The 20,576-nt window shown below is 47.6% G+C and overlaps 1 protein-coding gene across 1 annotated transcript in view; it reads left to right on the plus strand.

Moving 5' to 3' along the window:
* LOC139228898 (segment polarity protein dishevelled homolog DVL-1-like) overlaps positions 1-20,576 on the plus strand; it is a 160,749-nt gene that overhangs the window by 99,672 nt on the left and 40,501 nt on the right. The window contains exon 5 of the mRNA XM_070860395.1: positions 18,289-18,421. Within this exon, the coding sequence (XP_070716496.1) occupies positions 18,289-18,421 (133 nt within the window). The remainder of the gene's footprint in view (positions 1-18,288; positions 18,422-20,576) is intronic.

Here is a 20,576-nt window from a genome sequence, read left to right on the forward strand (position 1 = left end):
TATCTGGCTGTGGACTCTTCACCTGCGGTAAGACCAACTCGCTACACGTGCTACTCACGTCATTCTCAGCATCGTGGATGCTCCAGAGTGAATCCATCCTCAGCTCCAACTCCGCAACGCGGTCCGTCAGGAGCTGGAGGCGGATACACTTCCTGCACACGTAGTCGTCAGGAACACTGGAGTCGTCCCTGAGTTCCCACATGGTACAGGAGGAGCATAACACGCGACCGAGCTGTCCTGTCATGACTTAACCCTTAGATAGGCAACAACAATGCTAAAGTTTACTCACTGTTATAGAAGAGAAAAAATAAAAACTACTCACCAATCACTAGCCAATCACTTACCCCCTTGGCTGTGACGTCACCTTTCTCTTTCTTTCTACTTCTTTTTGCCTTCTCCCTGTAGCTGCACAAGTACACCTCTCGCTGCCGCTGGGCCTTTTATAGGCCTCCGACCCCGGACTCGCGCCTCACCAACTGCCGCCGCCTCTCGCTGCCGCTGTGCCTTTTATAGGCCTCCGACCCCGGACTCGCGCCTCACCAACTGCCATGATCAAACATGTCACATCTGCCCCATTTAAACCAGCGTCCAATAGTCAGGCAGAGAGAGCAGAACAAACCATCAAGCAAGGCTTGAAGAGGTAACTGAAGGCTCACTGCAGACTCGCTTATCCCGAGTCCTGCTTAGCTACCGCACGAGACCCCACTCACTCACTGGGATCCCACCTGCTGAACTGCTCATGAAAAGAGCACTTAAGACAAGGCTTTCGTTAGTTCACCCTAATCTACATGAACAGGTAGAGAGCAGGCGGCTTCAACAAAGTGCAGACCATGATCGCGCAAAGGTGTAATGCGAGATTGAAATCAATGATCCTGTATTTGTATTGAATTATGGACAAGGTCCCAAGTGGCTTTCCCGCACTGTCGTGGCCAAAGAGGGGGAGCAGGGTGTTTCGGGTCAAACTTTCAAATTGACTCATTCACCGGAAACACTTGGACCAAATCAAACTCAGATTCACGGACTACCCTGAGCAACCCACCTTGGACCCTACCTTTTTTGATCCCCCAACACACACACCAATGGCAACCGACATCACGGTTGACCATGAAGCAGAACCCATCATCTACAGCAGCCCTGCAAGGCCCAACACACCAGGCAGCCCAGCAAGGCCAGCTGCACAGTAGCCCAGCGAGGGCCCAACAAATGATTCAACAACACCAGCTTTCACACCGAGACAATCAACCAGGACAAGAAGGGCCCCAGATCGACTCACATTGTAAATAGTTACACTATTGACTTTGGGGGGGGAAAGTTGTTATATATGTAAACTTGTATTTACTCTGTACACCCACCAGAGGGCTCATTCCCCGGAATCCCAAGAAATCCCATAATCCCTTGGGAGCACAGGTATTTAAGAAGGCTTCACAAGTTGGAGAGGCACTCTGGAGACCTGCAATAAAAGACTAAGTTCACACTTTACTTTGAGCTCAGTGTTTAGTCTGACTCTTTCCCCATACACTACAGGGCCCCCAACCGCCCCCCCTCCCACCACCATCACCGACCCTATGAGGGAGTGCACTTTCCCTGAGGGATGGGTGCAGCCTTTCTCTGTTGTTGTTGTTGTCGTTGAAGTGCACTGTAAAATTTCCAATAAAAGATATTTTGCATCAAAACTGAATCATGCTCCATTAGGACCACGCAATATTTAGGGCCAACTGTAAAAAGTGAAATTCCCTCACCCCCTACAGTCATGCGTGCCTGCCGCCCCCTGGCGGGAGGGCTAGCCAGTGCATTCTGCAGTCGGCAAGGTAGGACTGCGCTATTTTCAGTAGCTGATTTATCTTTCTTTTATTTTTGATGATGTTGTGCAGCTGTTGTGCTGAAGATGTTGTGATGCTGTGCTGATGTTGTGAAGGTCTTTAGTGCTTTAGAATCCTCTAACTCACCTCCCGCAACCCCCCCAAATCTCTGGCTACCTGCACTGATTTCTTAAATGTAGGTAAGGTTTTTCTGTACCTACAAAAGTGGCCACATACACTGACCTAAGTTAGTTTGGAGTAACTTTCAGCTGACCAAATTTGCTTCTATGGCCAGAAGAGGCGTAAGTGGCTTGTCACACCCACTTTTTGGAGAGAACAAACGAAACTAGAAAGAAACCTAACTAACGGACTTACATTGGAGCAAGTTAAATGGGAAAATTTGCGATTTATAAGTTACTCCAAAAAAAGCTACTTACTCCAAAAAAAACGGGGCAACTCTTGGGGAAATTTGGGCCCAAGGGGCCAGTCGATTATCCTGCACAATGTAGAACAGGTTTCTAGCTGCTCTATGGCTGAGGTTTTAATCAGTATATCATGTGTTTGCATGGGGTAATTCCCCGTGGGGTTGGGGTCCCCCGTGGGATGTGGTCCCCCGTGGAGTGGAGTTCCCCTTGGGATGGGAATCCTCGTGGTGTGGGGTTCCCCATAGGTTGAAGTTCCCCATGCCTCTGTGCTCATGAAGTGCACAGATTGTGGTGTCTTGACTAATATGTAATTAATGCCAGCGCTGTTAGCGTGTGATGTGATGTGATGTGATGAGTAATCACAGCTATATATTAGAAGTTGTGAAGTGTAATTGGGTGACCTGAGCAGGAAATAGTATTGTTTGTATTGAGTGAGTGAGGCTGGCTCTGTCGCTGTGGGCTGATGGTGGCCCACCATTTCAAACAAAAAACTCATTTGATCCCAATCTCTGAAGTGCCTTGGCCCCTTTGGCCGGTGACCTTGACCAGTGTTGGTGAAAGTGGGAGCAGTGGAGGATCTCTGTACGTTCTGAGAACATCCTTTACCCGGCTGTGCAGAACAGCCTGAGGAGCTCTTTCTAAAGTGAGTTGCTAAGGACCTCTGAAAGTTGACCTCCATTGACCTTGAATAAAGACTCGGGGGTCAACAATTGGTCCTTAGCAGCTGCTGGAATGAGGGTGTTGTATATGGGGAGATACTTTTAATGGGTTTTAAATATTTCTGGTCAAAAATGATCTGGTTGCAAACATAATGAATGATACGTGCTGGTGCAGTTAGATGGCACCAGGCTACCACATTCTGTTTCTGTGACCCTTCTGTACAGCAGTCCCTGTCTCAGCTTCTCCTGGAATACTGCGTGCAGTTTTGGTTTCCATATTTACGAAAGGATATACTTTAGAGGCAGTTCAGAGAAGGTTCGCTGGGTTGATTCCGGATGTGAGGGGGTTGACTTATGAGGAAAGGTTGAGTAGGTTGAGCCTCTACTCATGGGAATTCAGAAGATTAAGAGGTGATCTTATAGAAACGTATAAGATTAGGGGGGTGCTTGACAAGATGGGTGCAGAGAGAGTGTTTCCACTGATGGGGGAGACTAGAACTAGAGGGCATGATCTTAGAATAAGGGGCCGCCCATTTAAAACTGAGATGAGAAACTTCTTTTCTCAGAGGGTTGTAAAATCTGTGGAATTTGCTGCCTCAGAGAGCTGTGGAAGCTGGGACATTGAATGAATTTAAGACAAAGATAGACAGTTTCTTAAACGATAAGGGGTTATGGGGAACGGGCAGGGAAGTGGAGCTGAGTCCATGATTGGATCAGCCAAGATCATATAAAATGGCGAAGCAGGCTCAAGGGGCCGTATGGCCTACTCCTGCTCCTATTTCTTAAGTTCTTATATTCTTATGAACAGAGCTAGTCCCTGCGAACCATTGGATGTTCCTTTTATTCAAATAATTGTCTTATTTGGCCCCTTGGTTGGGGTGTGGGGCTCCCGGTACCTTATCGAAGTCAGTCACTTGTACTTCTCTTCTTCTGGCCGGATAGCCTCTGGCAGCCCCAGTACACCAGCTGCCTCCGACTTTCAAGCTGCTCGAAGTGTCGGCCAGTGTGTTGCTGACCGCAGTGTGCCCTGCAGGAGTCACCTCTAAAGGCCAGGCTGTGCGTCCTTCTCTTGCTCTATAATTAGTAGCTCACTGTTGATATAGTGCTGCTGTCAGGGTCCCAGAGATAAAAGGAAAGTGCGCTCAGAGGCTATTTATCTGTGAGGATGACCGAAGTCAGCTTTTATCACGGGCATTAGTCTGAGGAGAACCGGAGTGCTGTTGTATGCAGTGTGATGGGGTGGAGAGGATGGTGAGGCCTCTCCGATCACTCGGTTCCATGAAGAAACCTGGCCATAACAGGAGCAGTGCTCCCCACTTTCACTGATTGATGCTGTTGGGCTAAATTGCTTTGAGAGCCACCAGATTTAACATGAAAAACTAATTTTTAAAGAAGCAGCAGAATGAAGTAACTTTGTTCACCTGCACAATTTCTATTAAAGGGATATTGTATCCAACCTGTGAACTCTTTGTCCTCCTCCTCCAATCCACAGGCTTTTAACAACAGCAATTTGGATTTATATAGCGCGTTTAACATAGTAAAACATTCCAAAGTGCTTGACATGAGCTAATTAGATAAAATTTGACACTGGCCCACATAAGAAGATATTAGGACAGGTAACAAAAAGCTTGATCAAAGAGTTGGGTTTTAAGGAGCACCTTATTAGAGGAGAGAACATTGGGTTGAGATCAGCTAACCGCATAGAGCAGGGATCGATCCCAGGACCATCCCAGTCATTATTATACACTGGGTAGAGCATTTACCCGCTGAGCCATTAGGGAAAGTTTTTTTTCATCTAGAGAGATGAGGCAATGCACAACTGTGCTTGTAGGTCGGAAGGAAAGTCCTGCACTGGAGGGCAGTGTACAGTGGAACTGGGAAGGAGTCATCAGCAATTCAATGCAACATTTAATTAAGAATTCATTGAAAGAAGAAGTGCATATCCCTGGGACGGTAGCAGAGCCGGAGTACAAAGCCTGTTCAGCCTGATTGATCCCACAGATCCACAGGAAGAAAGGGACAGGTCTTCAGAATGTGACTCACAATATTCCTGACAGCGTGTTGAAAGCATTAGAGCAGGGAGTGAGTGAGTGTGCATGCTGAACCTAATCTCACAGCCTGTTTAATGGTTATAAAATATGGATTTGATGTTGATTAAAGTGACAGCAACAGAGCTTGGAACTGGTTCATCGGCCACACCACATTCACTTACACAGTCCCTATGGTTCTGGCCCTGGTATAAGCCGCATTAACTCTGCAGCAGTTAGAGGCACTTACAGTTCAGCTAATCGGTTCCTGCATCAGCTGTTAACATCGATTCTGAAGTTTTTAGTCATGGCCACCGAATGTAGATTCACAAGCACATGCTGCCTTCAGGTACCTCACCCGCCGTTCTTCACAGGAGCCTCCGATGTAGCGTGTCAGTTGCCTATTCAACTGTGACAGCATCACAGCCTCAACCGGATCCTGTCCTCACCCGATGTTCACAAATACACTCTCCATAAGAGGTCACTGGTGATTTTTTTTCTCTGAGGCCTATTATAGGCTGAGGTCAGGACTGTGACACCATGTAACGCACAGTGTTTTATTCTGCTGCTAAAGTGGATGGGTGGTTAACGTGGCTTGTCAGACGACAAAATAACAGCTGTGAATAGGCACATCCTGAGGTCAGAAGATAACTACTTACTTAGGACAATACTTGTTCATTGGTGGGTTCTTTCTGTACATGTTCAGTTGTAATTTGATGCTGTTTTATGAATATGATATTTGAGTCAAACAGGTGCAAGTGTGACACATGGTTTACCTATGTGACACTTTCAAGCGTGACAAGATAAGTGTAACAGGAAGCAGTCCTGTTATACAGAGAGTGTGACTAGTTAACTAGTTGAAATTTCACACAGTTGCCATGACATCATTGTGCAACAAATGCAGCTGGTGCAAAACGTACTGCACTAGTTATTATTGAGTTAAATAATGCCCAGTTTAGTGCTGGTTATTATTGGGTTAAATGTTGATCTGTTTAATGTTAAGTTAAATCGTACAGTTTAGCCCTAGATTTTATTCTTCATAGTTTGATGCTAGTTATTAAGTTAAATCGTATACAATTTAGTGTTAATTATTATCCAGTTAGATGCTGCCCAGTTTTGTGGTTATTTGAGCCTTGTGATACTTTGAATGATTGCACTTTCAGAAATGTCCTGTCATAGTTCTCAGATGTTGAATATATATATTGTGGGAGAGATCAAAGTTCACACATACAGATCAATCTGTGTCAGTCTATGCTGTTTGACCACCAGTGATCCATTGGTGTCTCTGTGCCACCCCCCAAGGGGTGAGTTATTTATGAGAGCAGATCAGGGGAAATGCTCACACGCACACGCGCACACCTCGAGAGGGCACGCACGCGCGCACACACACACACACACACACACACACACACACACCACTCCTAATGACAGCCACTTGCTTCTAAGCTTTTCTCTTTTTGTTAGGCGGGGGAGGAGGCGGGAAGAGATTGTTGGGAGAGGCAGGGGGCGGGTGGAGATGGTTCATCTGTTGAGATGCGGAGCCCTGAAATAAACCAGTGCTTCAGGTATCTGATATAGGGAAGGGGAATTGAGGTGAAATTGATCTCGAGCGGTAGCACGGGATGGGGAATCGGGGAGGGGGGGCGGGGAATTGGGGAACGGAATCGGGGGGGATGGGGAATATCAGGGGGAGGAGGTGGGGAATTGGGGGGAGTCGGTGGGGAATCGGGGGGGGGGCGGCTGGGGAATTGGGGGCAAGGGTTGGGGAATGGGGGTGAATGTGGGGGAGGGGGTGGGAAATGGGGGGGGTAAATGGGGGGAGGGGGTGGTAAATGGGGGGGTGAATGTGGGGGGAGGGGGTGGTGAATGGGGGGGTGAATGTGGGGGGGAGGGGGGGAGGGGGGGCATGGGGAATCACCCGCTTTTTTACACCCTCCATTGAAGCTGCTGCCCAAGACCAATTCCAGCCCCCAAGTGTTCATTGAGTCAACGAGACCAAATGAGAATTAATGTGTACATTAAACTTGGAATCTAGGGGAACCATTCATGTAAATCAGATTTACGAGTGGACACGGTATAAAATGTGATGTTTACCCATTTGGATTTGGAGGGAGGTGTTTTTGCTCTTCTGTGAACGGCACAGGTGACTCTGCTGTCGTACAAGGAATATGACAGGAGGTGTTTCGGTGTGAAATGTTTTCAAATGCTGAAAGAAAATCTGAGACCTAGGAAAAGAAATTAAGTTAGGGACTGGATGTTCTGGTATAAAGGGGCACTTGTGTTTAAGGAGAAGGAATGTCTGAGCGGGGAATTAAGTAAAGATTCTCTTCCTTCATAAAGCTGCAACTGAACAACTCTCCAGTCTGCACTGAGAAATATGAAAAGATTTAGTTTGGAATGGTGGGTCTGGTGAGCTGCGACTGGACTCGTCAACTCGGTTTCTGCCTGGTGTACAGCGATGGACAGGGCGGGAAGAGGCTGGGATAGGACTGCTCTCCCAAAATCAATGCAGCAGTGCCCTGTGTCCGCCGTTTTCCCGAGTGATGTGATAATCCAGGAATGGTCTGGCGCATTTAATATGCACGTGGATACTCAGTGCAGTACTGCGCTGAACTGTTGGAGGGGCAGAACTGAGAGCGCTGCACTCAGAGGTGCCACCTTTCGGATGAGACATTAAATCGAGGCCCCGTCTGCTCTCTCAAATGGACATAAAAGATCCCACGGCACTATTCGAAGAAGAGCAGAGCGATTCTACCCCGTGCCTATGCCAATTGTTGTTTGTGTGATCTTACTGTGTGCAGATTAGCTATTGCGTTTTCTTTGTTACAACAGTGACCACACTTCAAAAAGTACTTCATTGGCTGTAAAGTGTTTAGGGACATCCTTAGGTCGTGAAAGGCGCTATATAAATGTAAGTATGCAAGTCCTTTTGATTTCTTTATTTCTTAAATAAACACTGAAGTGTGGTCTTATACTTGGCCATGCAAAACAGGAAGGTCCCAGGTTCTATTCCCAGTCTGTGCTGAGGTAACCGATTGAAGTTGGTACTCCTTCAATTGGCCTCAGCACCCCTCGGTGAAGGAGGGAAAAAATCAGCTCCTCACTGGTGCCTCTGTGGCAAAGTGTGTTGATGTAGAGTTTGTTGAGGAGAGGATTGGACTTGGGTGTGATGGCCCGATGGTTGAATAGTCTGCTTATCTTCACCGTCTAGGTTCTCCCAGGGAAGTGTAGTATTAATGGGAGACCTGAACCCCAGTGAGAGTCAGCACCTTCAGGGGAGGAGGGGTCCTGAACCCCAGTGAGAGTCAGCACCTTCAGGGGAGGAGACGACCTGAACCCCAGTGAGAGTCAGCACCTTCAGAAGGTGAGGGGAGAAAGGGTGAGGGATAAAAACGTAACATTTTATAATCAAACAACGCAAGTTGAAAGGCAACATCAGATTTTTTTTAAATCAGGCTGTGGCAGGGAAGGGGTTAAACCCAAAGCTGGGCAGGCCAGTACCTGTTGATACAAGACAGTGCTCATTCAGACCACCTTCATAATAGCAGGGTGCCTGAGACAAGCACTGATGCTCGGGATGGGGAGAGAGAGGAATGATTTGCATGTGCTGTTGCTATTGGATTCTCGTCAGATGATGCAACTGCCCCTCTCAGTCTGAAGAACAGGAGATCTGTATCAGTGTAATATACTCATTGTGTCACAGGTACAGGAGCTGCACACACGGGCAGTTCTGTGGAATATCTGATGTGTGCAAATTGGCATGCTTACCTCTCGCCCTCATCTCTGGGAAGTTACCCTGCTTGTTCACAGTAAGTATATTTGATATACGTGATGTAGCAGACAACAGGGTAGGCTGTTAGTCATTGGGAGTGTGTTTCAGTCACTGTTCCAGTGCAGTGTTTCTGTATTATTAGTGACTGGCACATTGAGGTGTACACACCAGTGGGTATCTTGCTACCAGTCTGGGAACCTGTGCCCACCAACCTTTGTCGCTGTCACTCTAAGCATACTAATCAGACGGTAAGTATGTAAATCAGCTATCTCGCTATTAAGCAGAATCCATTGCTCCCACAGAGAACAGGTTATGGTATCGAGGCATAACTCAAGCAGCATCCTGCTCTTAAACAGTGTAGTTTGTTGGTTTACAGTATCCCTGGTGTTCCTGGGATTGGGCAGTGTGTTAAGGGTTAATGTTCTGCAGTACGGCTACTGATGTGGGAGGATTATTTCAAGTAAATTACTAGGTAACCTATAAAATCTTTAGATGAGGTTCTGACTGGTGATGCCACCCTGCTCCTGTGCCAACCATCGTCTCTAGCCGAGGGTACGTGGGCTGAATGTTTAAGACTCTCACGATTGGCCGCCATCGTGTCCTGTAACTGAAGCACAGTGGTTCTTTTATTTTGATGATGTAACATATCCAAACATTCTGCTCAAAACAAAAATCCGAGGGGGAAAGCAGTGAATAATCGCAGGGTGTCGTGCTCGGTTATATTTTGTACAATGAAGAAATAAGGGTAACCACAAATTCAAGCAACCGATAATCACCAAATCTCTAATTACCTAGGATCACACCCTCCAGCATTGCCTGTATTAAGTATCCCAGCCTTGTTATTGTCTGTAGTAATAGAGGTTAATTTAATCGCAGAACTTGCTGTAACGTCAAATCAGTTAGCTGCTGTCTTCTGCAGGTATGTAAAAATAACTTTGTGACGATCACACCCAGTATTCGTTTATAAAGAGCAATAACCCTTTCCTGGAGGCTGGGTTATTCAAACCCTTTTGCCACCAAACCTGGATGTTCGGAAGCATTGGTACAGTGTGACTCGCAGGCTTCCTCCACACTTGTGAGCAGCTGGGGCAGGGAGGGTGTGACATGCACCTGGGCTATCTTTTGCTTTACAACTTCAGCCCCCGTCACGCGACTGATTTCAAGGCTGCTGTTGGTGAGGAGTTGGCCTCCATCAGCCTCGAACCACGCCATTCCGCTTTCAGCTCCCTTCTCTTTGTGGACGATTCGATGCTGCCTGTTGGCTGGTCTGCCTGGCACTGTGTGGAGTGTGCTGTTAGAGCTGCCTCCCAAAGGCTTGGTGGGTAGTCACCCCACTCGGACTGGTACTGCGCCATGCAAACCAACAAGGTCCCAGCTATCATTCTTCTCAGTGCTGAATCACCCTGGATTAGAATGGGGAAAAACAACCAAGGTTCTTGCTCCAGATCACGACCCTAGTCTGCGAGCATGGAATGTCTATGCGAGAGCCCTGGTTTGGTGCGCAGAAAAGGCTGGTTCCATCAGTACAGGGATGTGGGAAAGGAGGGTGGCAGTGCCAGAGCATGTAAATGATGTTGTCACTTTCCTACAGATTGTGTCTGTCACCGTTCAGGAACCTACATACAGCTACAGCGCAGCAAGTGATGCCCAGCAGAATCTGTGGAAGAAGCAGCGGATTTAACACTGCCCTGAAATAGCCTTGGAGCTGCCATGGATCTGTTGTGCCTTCTGCCCCAGTAAAACCTTTCTGTACTGTGTGCGTGGGATTACAGGTGACCTGCTCTCGCAGGGATTACACAGCATTTGGAATAGGAGACGGACTGTGGCTCCCTTGTGTGCTCAGCACAGAAACGTGTTGTGACATCAGCGATGGTTACATCTGGGCTCTGGCAGTGCTTTGGAAGGAATAGGCATAGACCGGGGTCTGCACAGCGCCCGTCTCCACCGAATCGAGGCCTCCAGTCCGCCCGCTCCCTCCTGAGACCACTGCAGCCGGTGCGATGCTTTCCCGAAGCACCACCCCAGGTTTATCAGTGTAGGTATAAACTGGCTGAAGAAAGACGTGGCATCGACCCTCACACTCTTCAGGCAGGACTGTGCCCAAAGGGTACAAGAACGAGCCAGCTGATGGCCCCCAGCTTAATGTGGGATGGATCAGTCCACTACTGTCTGAGGAGTATTCCGTTATTATACAAGTATTGCCAAAAGCAAAACTTACTTAGATTTGAACAAGTTGTGACCAGTCTGTCCTGTGTTAATCCAACCATCAGAGAACACAAGGTGACAACCCCCCCCCCACCCCCACCTCCTTCCTGACCCTCCCTCTTAATCCCACCCTTACTCTCGGCTCCGCCCTTGCCTCACCCTGACCCGTACCCACACCCCCACCCGTACCTCAGGATATCATTACCCCAGCTCCAGCTTTATCAGACCTCACCCCACCCTTACCGTATCGCTCCCCTCCGTATTCCTACTTTCACTCAAGTCTCATCCTTAGCCTACCCCACCCACACACCAAGCCCCATGGTTAATGTATCCCAACCCCTCCCTCGTCACTAACTCGCCTGGCTATTGCAGCCTTTGCCTGGATTTCCTGTTCCCGTTGCCTGCTCTGCTCTCCCTCTCTCCTGCAGGCACTGCTCACTGAGTACAGCTTCACCTACCTCATCCTCAGTGGCCATTCCTCACGTGCCACTCTATGCACTGGTGTGTCGGCAGGCTATTGAATCATGGAGGCCATCACAGCGGACCCTGTCCTCTCGTATGCTCTTTCCACTGGTTCATGTCAGGGGCAGAAATCCAGGCTGATTGCTCTCTCCTCCCTAACCCAGGGATGCCGAGCTCAATTCTAACCCCTACTGTCACCCTGGCTGGGATCACCTAACGCGGCACAAACTGGAAATGGGACCTGGGATCTTGTGGTCTGTCAGTCTCAGCTACTGAGTCATCAGGGAATGGAGAAACCTGTGACTTAACTATCAACACTTGACTCTAGCATCAGCACATAGGAGCCCCTTATACGTTATATACAAGTCCTTTCCTTCATGAATGAGGGGCGTTACAGTACAGCAGTCACTGAATGATCAGCTTAAACCAGGTGAGTACAGTAGCGAGGGAGCAGGAATCAGTGTGAGTCACACCAGGGCCATTCACTCTCAGCTGCTCAGATCCAGTCTCGCCTGCAGTTTATAAATTGAAATCTGCAGACAGTGAGAAACTTGGGAGTGTTCTTTCCATTTGTTGGAAAAACTGAACTCTGACATTAGCAGGATTGACAGGCTGGTCCTGTGTTATGGAGGCAGTCTTTTTATATATCGTTAGTATCAAGTCATTATTTGCCTCTCCAGACTCTCTGCCTGCAATAGGCTGGTGAGAATGTGGAACACACTACAGGGTACCACAAGGAGTAGTTGAGGCGAATAGATTAGATACATTTACAGGGAAGCTGGATAAAAACATGAGGGAGAAAGGAATAGAAGGATATGCTGATAGGCTGAGATGTATATTAAGATAATCAAGGGATATGGGGACAGTGCAGAAAAGTGGAGTTGAAGAAGAAGATCAGCCATGATATTGAATGGCGGAGCAGACTCTAGGGACCGAATGGCCTACTCCTCCTAATTCTTATGTTATGTTCTTATGTACGTGTAGAGAGGTGGGAGCAGGCTTGTGTGGAGCATAAACACCAGCATAGACCAGTTGGGCCAATGGCCTGTTTCTGTCCTGTAAATACTATGTAATAGGTGATGGTCTTTAGATCATTACGAGGCAGAACACTGTCAGTGACACCTATTCTCAGACAGATCATCCTTACAGCCCTTAGCACACAGGCTACAGTGATAACTGAGGGAGTGAGGGATTCATGCCTTGGTACAGCCAGACTGATACCTGTGAGAGTGCTGCACTCTGGTGTGCCTGCTGCTTGTCCGACATCCAGTTCTGGATGAGCTGAGATTTTCTCCAATTGAATATTGGGAAGACCAAAACCATTGTTTTCGATCCACGCCACAAACTCCGTTCCTGAGCCACCGACTCTATCCCACTCCCCAACTTCAGTCTGAGGCTGAACCAGACTGTTCGCAACCTTGTTGTCATATTTGACCCTGAAATGAGCCTTCGACCACACAGCCACAGCATAACTAAGACCGCCTATTTCCACCTCCGTAACATTGCCGTCTCCGCCCTTGCCTCAGCTCATCCGCTGCTGAAGCCCTCATTCATGCCTTTGTTACCTCAAGACTTGACTAGTCCAATGCACTCCTGGCTGGCCTCCCACATTCTACCCTATGCAAACTAGAAGTGATCCAAAACTCAGCTGCCCGTGTCCTAACTCGCACTGAGTCCTGCTCACCCATCATCCCAGTGCTCACTGACCTACATTGGCTCCCCGGTTAAGCAATGCCTCGATTTCAAAATTCTCATCCTTATTTTCAAATCCCTGCATGGCCTCGCCCCTCCCTATCTCTGTAATCTCCTCCAGTCCCACAACCCCCCCGAGTTGTCTGCGCTCCTCTAATTCTGCCCTCTTGAGCATCCCTGATTATAATCACTCAACCATTGGTGGCCGTGCCTTCTGTTGCCTTCGCCCTAAGCTCTGGAACTCCCTGCCTAAACCTCTCCGCCTCTCTACCGCTCTTTCCTCCTTCAAGACGCTCCTTAAATCATACCTCTTTGACCAAGCTGTGCTAATTTCTACTTGTGCGGCTCAGTGTCAAATTTTTATCTTCTAATATTCCTGTGAAGCGCCTTGGGATGTTTCACTACGTTAAAGAAGCTATATAAATACAAGTTACTGTTGTTGTTGTCGTCTACTCCAGCAGTGATGTATTCTGGTGTGGCTACACTGGGCGTGATAGCTAGTGTTGGTGTGTGAATGCTTTGAGTGGGTGTATGCTGCCTGGAGTGGTACTGCGCCCCACAGTGCTGACAGTGTGCGTAGCACAGGGAATCTGCACTGTTGCCCAGCAACCTTCTGTCGCACAGTTAGCAACAGCAGAATTCAACGAGAGGGGGAGATGATTGCCAAACAGAAACAACTGGTCTTTCATTCGTTGGCTGAGTAACGGTAAAGGGAGAGGAGAGGGAGCTGAGCTGCCTGTGCTTTCTAAAGCTTCATCAGGTTACTTTGAGGTAGCGCCCTGAGTTACCAAAGTCCCTCCGGTCCCACCCACAAAAGCCTCTTCATTCTATAGAGTACGAGAGATTCTTGGACTGCATTCTTCGTCCTTCCCAATATAGCATCAGGTCCTTTGACATAGGATTACATGGGATATGCGGCACAGAAACAGGCCATTCGGCCCAACCAGTCCATGCCAGCGTTTATGCTCCACTCGAGCCTCCTCCCATCTTTCCTCATCTAAATCTATCAGCATAATCCTCTATTCCCTTCTCCCTCATATACTTGTCTAGCCTCCCCTTAAATACATCGATACTATTCACTTCAAGCACTCCCCGTGGTAGCGAGTTCCACATTCTCACCACTCTTTGGGTAAAGAATTTTCTTCTGAATTCCCTATTGGATTTCTTGGTGACTCTCTTATATTGATGGCCTCTAGTTATGCTCTTCCCCACAAGTGGAAACATTCTCTCTGTATCCACTCTATCAAAACTTTTCATAATTTAAAAAACCTCAATTAGGTCACCCCTCAGACTTTTTTCCAAGAGAAACATGAGCCAGCCTGTTCATCCTTTCCTGATATGTATACCCTTGCATTTCTGGTATCCTTGTAAATCTTCTCTGCACCCTCTTCAGTGCCTCTATATCCTTTTTTATAATATGCCGATTAGAACTGTACGCAGTGTAGTCTTAACCAAGGTTCGATGCAGGTTTAGCATAACTTCCCAACTTTTTAATTCTATACCTCTAGAAATAAACCTTAGTGCTTGGTTTCTGAAGCATTGTATGAGATTAGGCTTCCAGCAGTCCTGAGACCCATCACCAGAAACACTCCAGCCTGAGTGAGGTCCCACTGTCGCTGCTGGCACACTACAGGAGTAATGGGAAACATGGACACTCAGCCATTAACTACCAACCCTGAGCAAAATCCTGGTAAAAGGGAGGAGTTTGTTACTCACTCCCATCACACTCCTCCTCTGTGCAGCTCCCCTGTTACTCCCCTTCACCCGTTCCCTGTTTGCTACTCTTACCCCTCTTCCTGTTGCCCCCCCCCCCCCCCCCCCCCGCCCCCACTACTGCTCCCACATTTATTCAGAGTGCGCTTGACCCTTCACAGCTCTCTGAAGTGCAACTAGGATTGGGTAATAATTGCCAGCGATGCCCACATCTCGAGAATTAATTTTAAAAATTCAGAGTGGATGTAATGTGCTAGCCAGGTTAAATTGGGAATACATAACAGCAAGTCTATCAGTGCAGAATTGATCCCACACAGTAAAAAACAGGGAAATAATGTTTATCTATCACTCAATTATTTATAGTTTATTATTCCATTTATAACAGACATGGTGTAAATGTAGAATATGATGCCCGGTAGTGAGTTACAGGCTGGAATCTAATAGAGGGGTTTGGGTGGTTTATACATAGAATAACAGATACCCGGGAGTGAGCTACAGGCCCTGAAATCTGGCACCAAGCTTATGCTCTACAGGGCTGTAGTGATACCTGCCCTCCTGTATGACTCAGAGACGTGGACCATATACAGTAGACACCTCAAATCGCTTGAGAAATACCACCAATGATGTCTCTGCAAGATCCTATAAATCCCCTGGGAGGACAGACGCACCCACGTTAGTGTCCTCGATCAGGCCAACATCCCCAGCATCGAAGCACTGACCACATTCGACCAGCTCTGCTGGGCGGGCCACATCGTCCGCATGCCTGACACAAGACTCCCAAAGCAAGCGCTCTACTTGGAACTCCTACACGGCAAGCGAGCCCCAGGTGGGCAGAGGAAACGTTTCAAGAACACACTCAAAGCCTCCTTGATAAAATGCAACATCCCCACCGACGCCTGGGAGCTCCTGGCCAAAAACCGTTCTAAGTGGAAGAAGAGCATCCGGGAGGGCTCTGAACACCTCGAGTCTCGTCGCCGAGAGCATGCAGAAAACAAGCGCAGGCAGCGGAAGGAGCGTGCGGCAAACTAGATTCTCCAACAACTCTTTCCTTCAACCACTGTCTGTCCCGTCTGTGACAGAGACTGTAATTCCCGTATTGGACTGTTCAGTCAGCTAAGAAGTCGCTTTTAGAGTGGAAGCAAGTCTTCCTCGATTTCGAAGATGATGATTATGATGGTGATGATGGTATCTAATCGAGAGGTTTTGGGTGGCTTATATATAGAATAACAGATACCCGGGAGTGAGTTACAGGCTGGAATCTAATCGAGGGGTTTGGGTGGTTTATATATAGAATAACAGATACCTGGGAGTGAATTACAGGCTGGAATCTAATCAGGGAGTTCAGACACGGATAGAATTAAGGAAATGAGATGAAAATACTCCCCATGCACCCACAGAATAAGCACTGATCGATTTGAAACCGCGCTGTGCTCTGTGAAGGGTTGCAGTGAGCTGGGACCGCCCATGGAGTTCTGTTTTTGTAATTAATAAGAAAGTAGATGTTAGAATAACTGCTAAAATTGTCATTGTTTGATTTGACATATGTTAACCATCGGGCTCTGCCTACAAAGCCAAGACTCCTGTGGATGGCCTGGAGCTGGTGTTGGGATGGGTCTTGCTAATTGGGTCTTGCTGTGCTGTGGGGGCTTTGAGCAGCCTCGTGCCAGAGACCAAGCTTTTCATCCTCACTCAGGTGTGTAGGTGGCATTCCATAAAAAATACAAAAAGAAAAGAAAACCGGATTGTAGTGTGTTGAGTGTTGAGTAATACTGAGCCACACTTGAGTAGTATGGGTTGTTTCCCAGCGATTGTTTCAAGGTACAGCTGTCAGCGGCCCATTCATGCGTGTGGCCTGAGAGAATGTGAAATCAGTGTTTATTCTGCACATTTTAGAAGCAGCAAGTGAAGCAGGAATGTGACCATCCGATCGGAATGATGCTGATTGTGGCAGGGAGCAAGAGGTTGAACTGGGCTGGGTCAGTTTTACGCTATTTTAATCTGTCCATCACGCACCTAATTCAGTTTAAATGATCCCGGGGCTGTTGCTCAGAGGCATGTGTTCCGTAGGTTAAGATATTCAAGCGTGGGGCCTCAACTTAATGTGATTGTTACCGTACACCCCTGCTGCTTGCTATGGGACCCAGTGCCACCTCATGATGTGGCTGTGCCAATCTCTGGAGGAGGCAGCAGCACGTGAGCAGCCTCTGTGGCACCGGCACTGTTCTGTCTGGACACGGCCGAGCCGATCCTGTCCTCACCTGACACCCACACGTGGGGGGAGGGGTGGGGGGCACGGGTCACTGGATCGTGAGCAGGAGGAGGAACAATGGCTCCGTGTTCTTCCCCCTTCCCCTGAAGGAAGGGCACTTGGGTATAAATTAATCTCGGGCAGTGCGCAAAACTCGTTGCCGGTTCACTATCGCCCATTTTGCACTATCGCCCAAGGTGAATTTTTACACAGAGTCCAGTAGGAGTCCCGACTGTCGCCTTGGCTGAGACCAGCTAACTCAGCACAGACTGAGACTGGACCTCGGGTGTTTGCACGTTGAGCTGGTGGAGAACCTGTGAAGATTTTGCTAATTTTGAATATCTCGCGCAGTGTAGTTGTGGACATTCCTTTAAGGTGTGTGTTGATTCAAGCTTGTGCGCAGTAGGTTATGATATTCAGGCATGGAGCCATTACCTGTTGTGACTGTTACCGTACGCCCATAGTATCAGAGAAACACCAGGACACAGTGAAAGAGGTTAAAGTGATTATGCTAGGAGCCTGCCCTCTATGGAGCTCCTCCTCTCATGAGCGCTCACTGGAAGCCTGCTCTTCATCGAGTGACGAATTGCAACTTGATCAGTAGCCAACTCACAGCGGGTGAAGATTTCCTCTATGTAATTCTTGCATCAAAATAATAAACTCCTTGATAAAGATATGGGCGATTTAATTGCACCCGGCACAAAGTAAAGCTCCCCCTAGACTGCCATTTGGAGGTGATGCACTGTGACCTTTACCCTTACAACACTTAAACCCTTTCCCATTTAAACAAAATTTGTTTCTGGGATATGGGCGTCGCTGGCAAGGCCAGTATTTATTGCCCATCTTGTTTCTTAATTGTATCTTGGAAATGGTGTGAATTTCTCCATCTTCTTGTGTTTAGATGGTAAAATCGTATGTGTATTTAGTGTGCACTTCTCTCCATGTGTGTACTTAGTGTGCTTGTCATGTGTGCTTAATGTGCACATTTCTCTCTGCATCTCCTTTCATGTGTATGCTTAATGTGGACATCTTTCCATGTGTGGGTTCAGCACTGCCAGGGCTCTGGGGCAGCTCTGTTTAACTCCTTTGGTCAATTGTAGATTGTCGTCACATGCCTCAGAGCTGGTGATGGGGCAGATACCCAATGCTGATCAGGGGTCTACTGCTCCTCTCGCTGGAGCTTTTGAATTTTATCTCAGTGATACATTTACGTCGTTCCTAGAATAAGTGGAAATTATTGTGAATGTCATTGAGCGTTATCTAATGGCATTGCTCTTCTCCCACAGTTCCACGAGTAAATGGACACACGAAACCAGATCGGCATCGCAATGCAGGCGGTTACGAGAGTGCCTCCACGGTGATGAGCAGCGAGCTGGACTCGAGCAGCTTTATCGACTCCGATGATGACAACACTAGCAGGTAGGAATAAAGGTACAGGTAGTAGGGCGGATGATATATCATACAGATAGCACGACAGGTGATGTATGCTACAGGTAGTAGGACAGGTGATGTAGGGCGGGTGATGTATGGTATAGGTAGTTCGACAGGTGATGTATGGTACAGGTAGTAGGACAGGTGATGTAGGGCGGGTGATGTATGGTATAGGTAGTTCGACAGGTGATGTATGGTATAGGTAGTAGGACAGGTGATGTCAAGCAGGTGATGTATGGTACAGGTAGTACGACAGGTGATGTAACTTGCAGGGTGAAGGGCAGATGATGAATCACCTGTCACTCCTACCCGTCCGATAAGGGCAGAATGTGCAAGAGGATTATTTCTTGTGTGTTCCGATCTGGGATACTGAGCCCCATTCAGTGCTCTTCCCATTTTGGATTTGTCATCGGTAGCTGGATTCCACAGATCAGCTGATCTCTACTGTTTTATACAGGAATCCAGTTGCAGACTCACAATTAGCCTGTGACGAGAGGTACTCGATCCAGCACAGACCGAGGTTACTCTGGTTACTCCTGTAACCTCTTTGAACATGTTGTTGCCTCCGAGCTCTATACTGACCTCTCTCTCAACTCCCCGTTTGAATTCCTGCAATTAAGTTTCTGTCTCTCCCACAGCACCAACATGGCCCTAACCAACAAATGACATCCTTTGGGACTGTAACTATGATGGATTACCCTTCCTCAACCTCTCTGCACCCACTCAAACATCACCCTTGCTCTGCATTTCTCCTCCGTTGTGCTGCTCGCTGGGACTATTCTCGTTTGTTCCACACTTAACTAACCGATTGTCACCACAACCTCTCCAACATGGCTTCTTTTCACATCCCCTGCATCTTTATCTCCAGCATCCCCCAAGGATCTATTTTTGGAACCCTAGTCTTCATCATCTATCTGCTGCCCCCTGGCAACATCATCCACAGACATGGGGTCAATTTCTACATGTACACTGACACCACCCAGCTCTACCTCTCCTCAAACTTCTCCCGAAGTCTCCACTGCCTCTGTGTTGTCAGACTACTTCTTCGGCATCCAGTCCTGGATCAGCCAGAATTTCCTTCAGTTAGATATTGGGAAGCCATCATCTTAGACCCCTGCCACAAACTCTGTACCCTCACCACCAACTCCATCCCCTTTGCAGCGAGTGTTTCAGGCTGTTCACAACTTTTGCATCCTGTTTGACCTTGAGTTGAGCCTCCGACGCCATAACCTTGCCATCGTAAAAGACTGCCTACTTTAACCTCCATAACATCGCCTATCTCCACCCCTACCTCTTCCATCTGCTGCTGAAACCCTCATCCGTGCTTTTGTCACCTCCAGACTCGTCTATTCCAATGCTCTCCTGGCCGGCCTCCCATCCTCCACCCTCCATAAACTTAAGCTCATCTAAAACTCTTGTCAGTATTCTATCCTACACCAATTTCCGCTCACCCATCACCCCTGTGCTCACTCACCTACACTGGCTCCTGACCTCCAACGCCTCCAATTTAAAACTACCATCTTTGGGTTAAGTCCTTTCATGGTTTCTCCCCATCCTATCTCTGCAATCTTCTCCAGCTGTAAACCTCCCCCCCCACCCCAGCTGAACACTCCGTTTCTCCAACTCTGGCCTCGTGTGCATCTCCTCCCCCTTCCCTTCGCCTCATCATTGACATCTGTGCTTTCACCCATCTAAGCTCCACATTCTGCAATCCCCAACTTAAACCCCACCACCTCCTTCTACGCCTTTAAGATCCTCCTTAAACCCCAAGCTTCGTTTTTTTTATTATGCCTCTGTGAAAGCACCTTGGAGTGTTTCTCTGTTAAAAGCAGCATATAATTGTACTGTTGTCATTGTAAAAGCATCTTATAATTGGTAGAGAGAACTCAAATCATTTTTAGAGAAATCTTTGACTGGTTACTTTGGGACAATGAAAGTAAACTGTGGTTTAATGAAAGAGCTGACCAGGTTCATGGGCTGGATAAACCAATATTCCACTTATAACCATTAGAACTTTACTTCGGCGCTTTTAATGGTATTGTGTATCAAATCCCTTTCCACTCACTAAGTAACTTCCATTCAGCTTTTCCCTGATTATGTTGCGTTCCATTCTTTTATATCTTCATTTTGTTTTGTTTTGTTT

The sequence above is a fragment of the Pristiophorus japonicus genome, chromosome 18, assembly GCF_044704955.1.
Source record: "Pristiophorus japonicus isolate sPriJap1 chromosome 18, sPriJap1.hap1, whole genome shotgun sequence".
Taxonomy (NCBI): Eukaryota; Metazoa; Chordata; class Chondrichthyes; family Pristiophoridae; genus Pristiophorus; species Pristiophorus japonicus.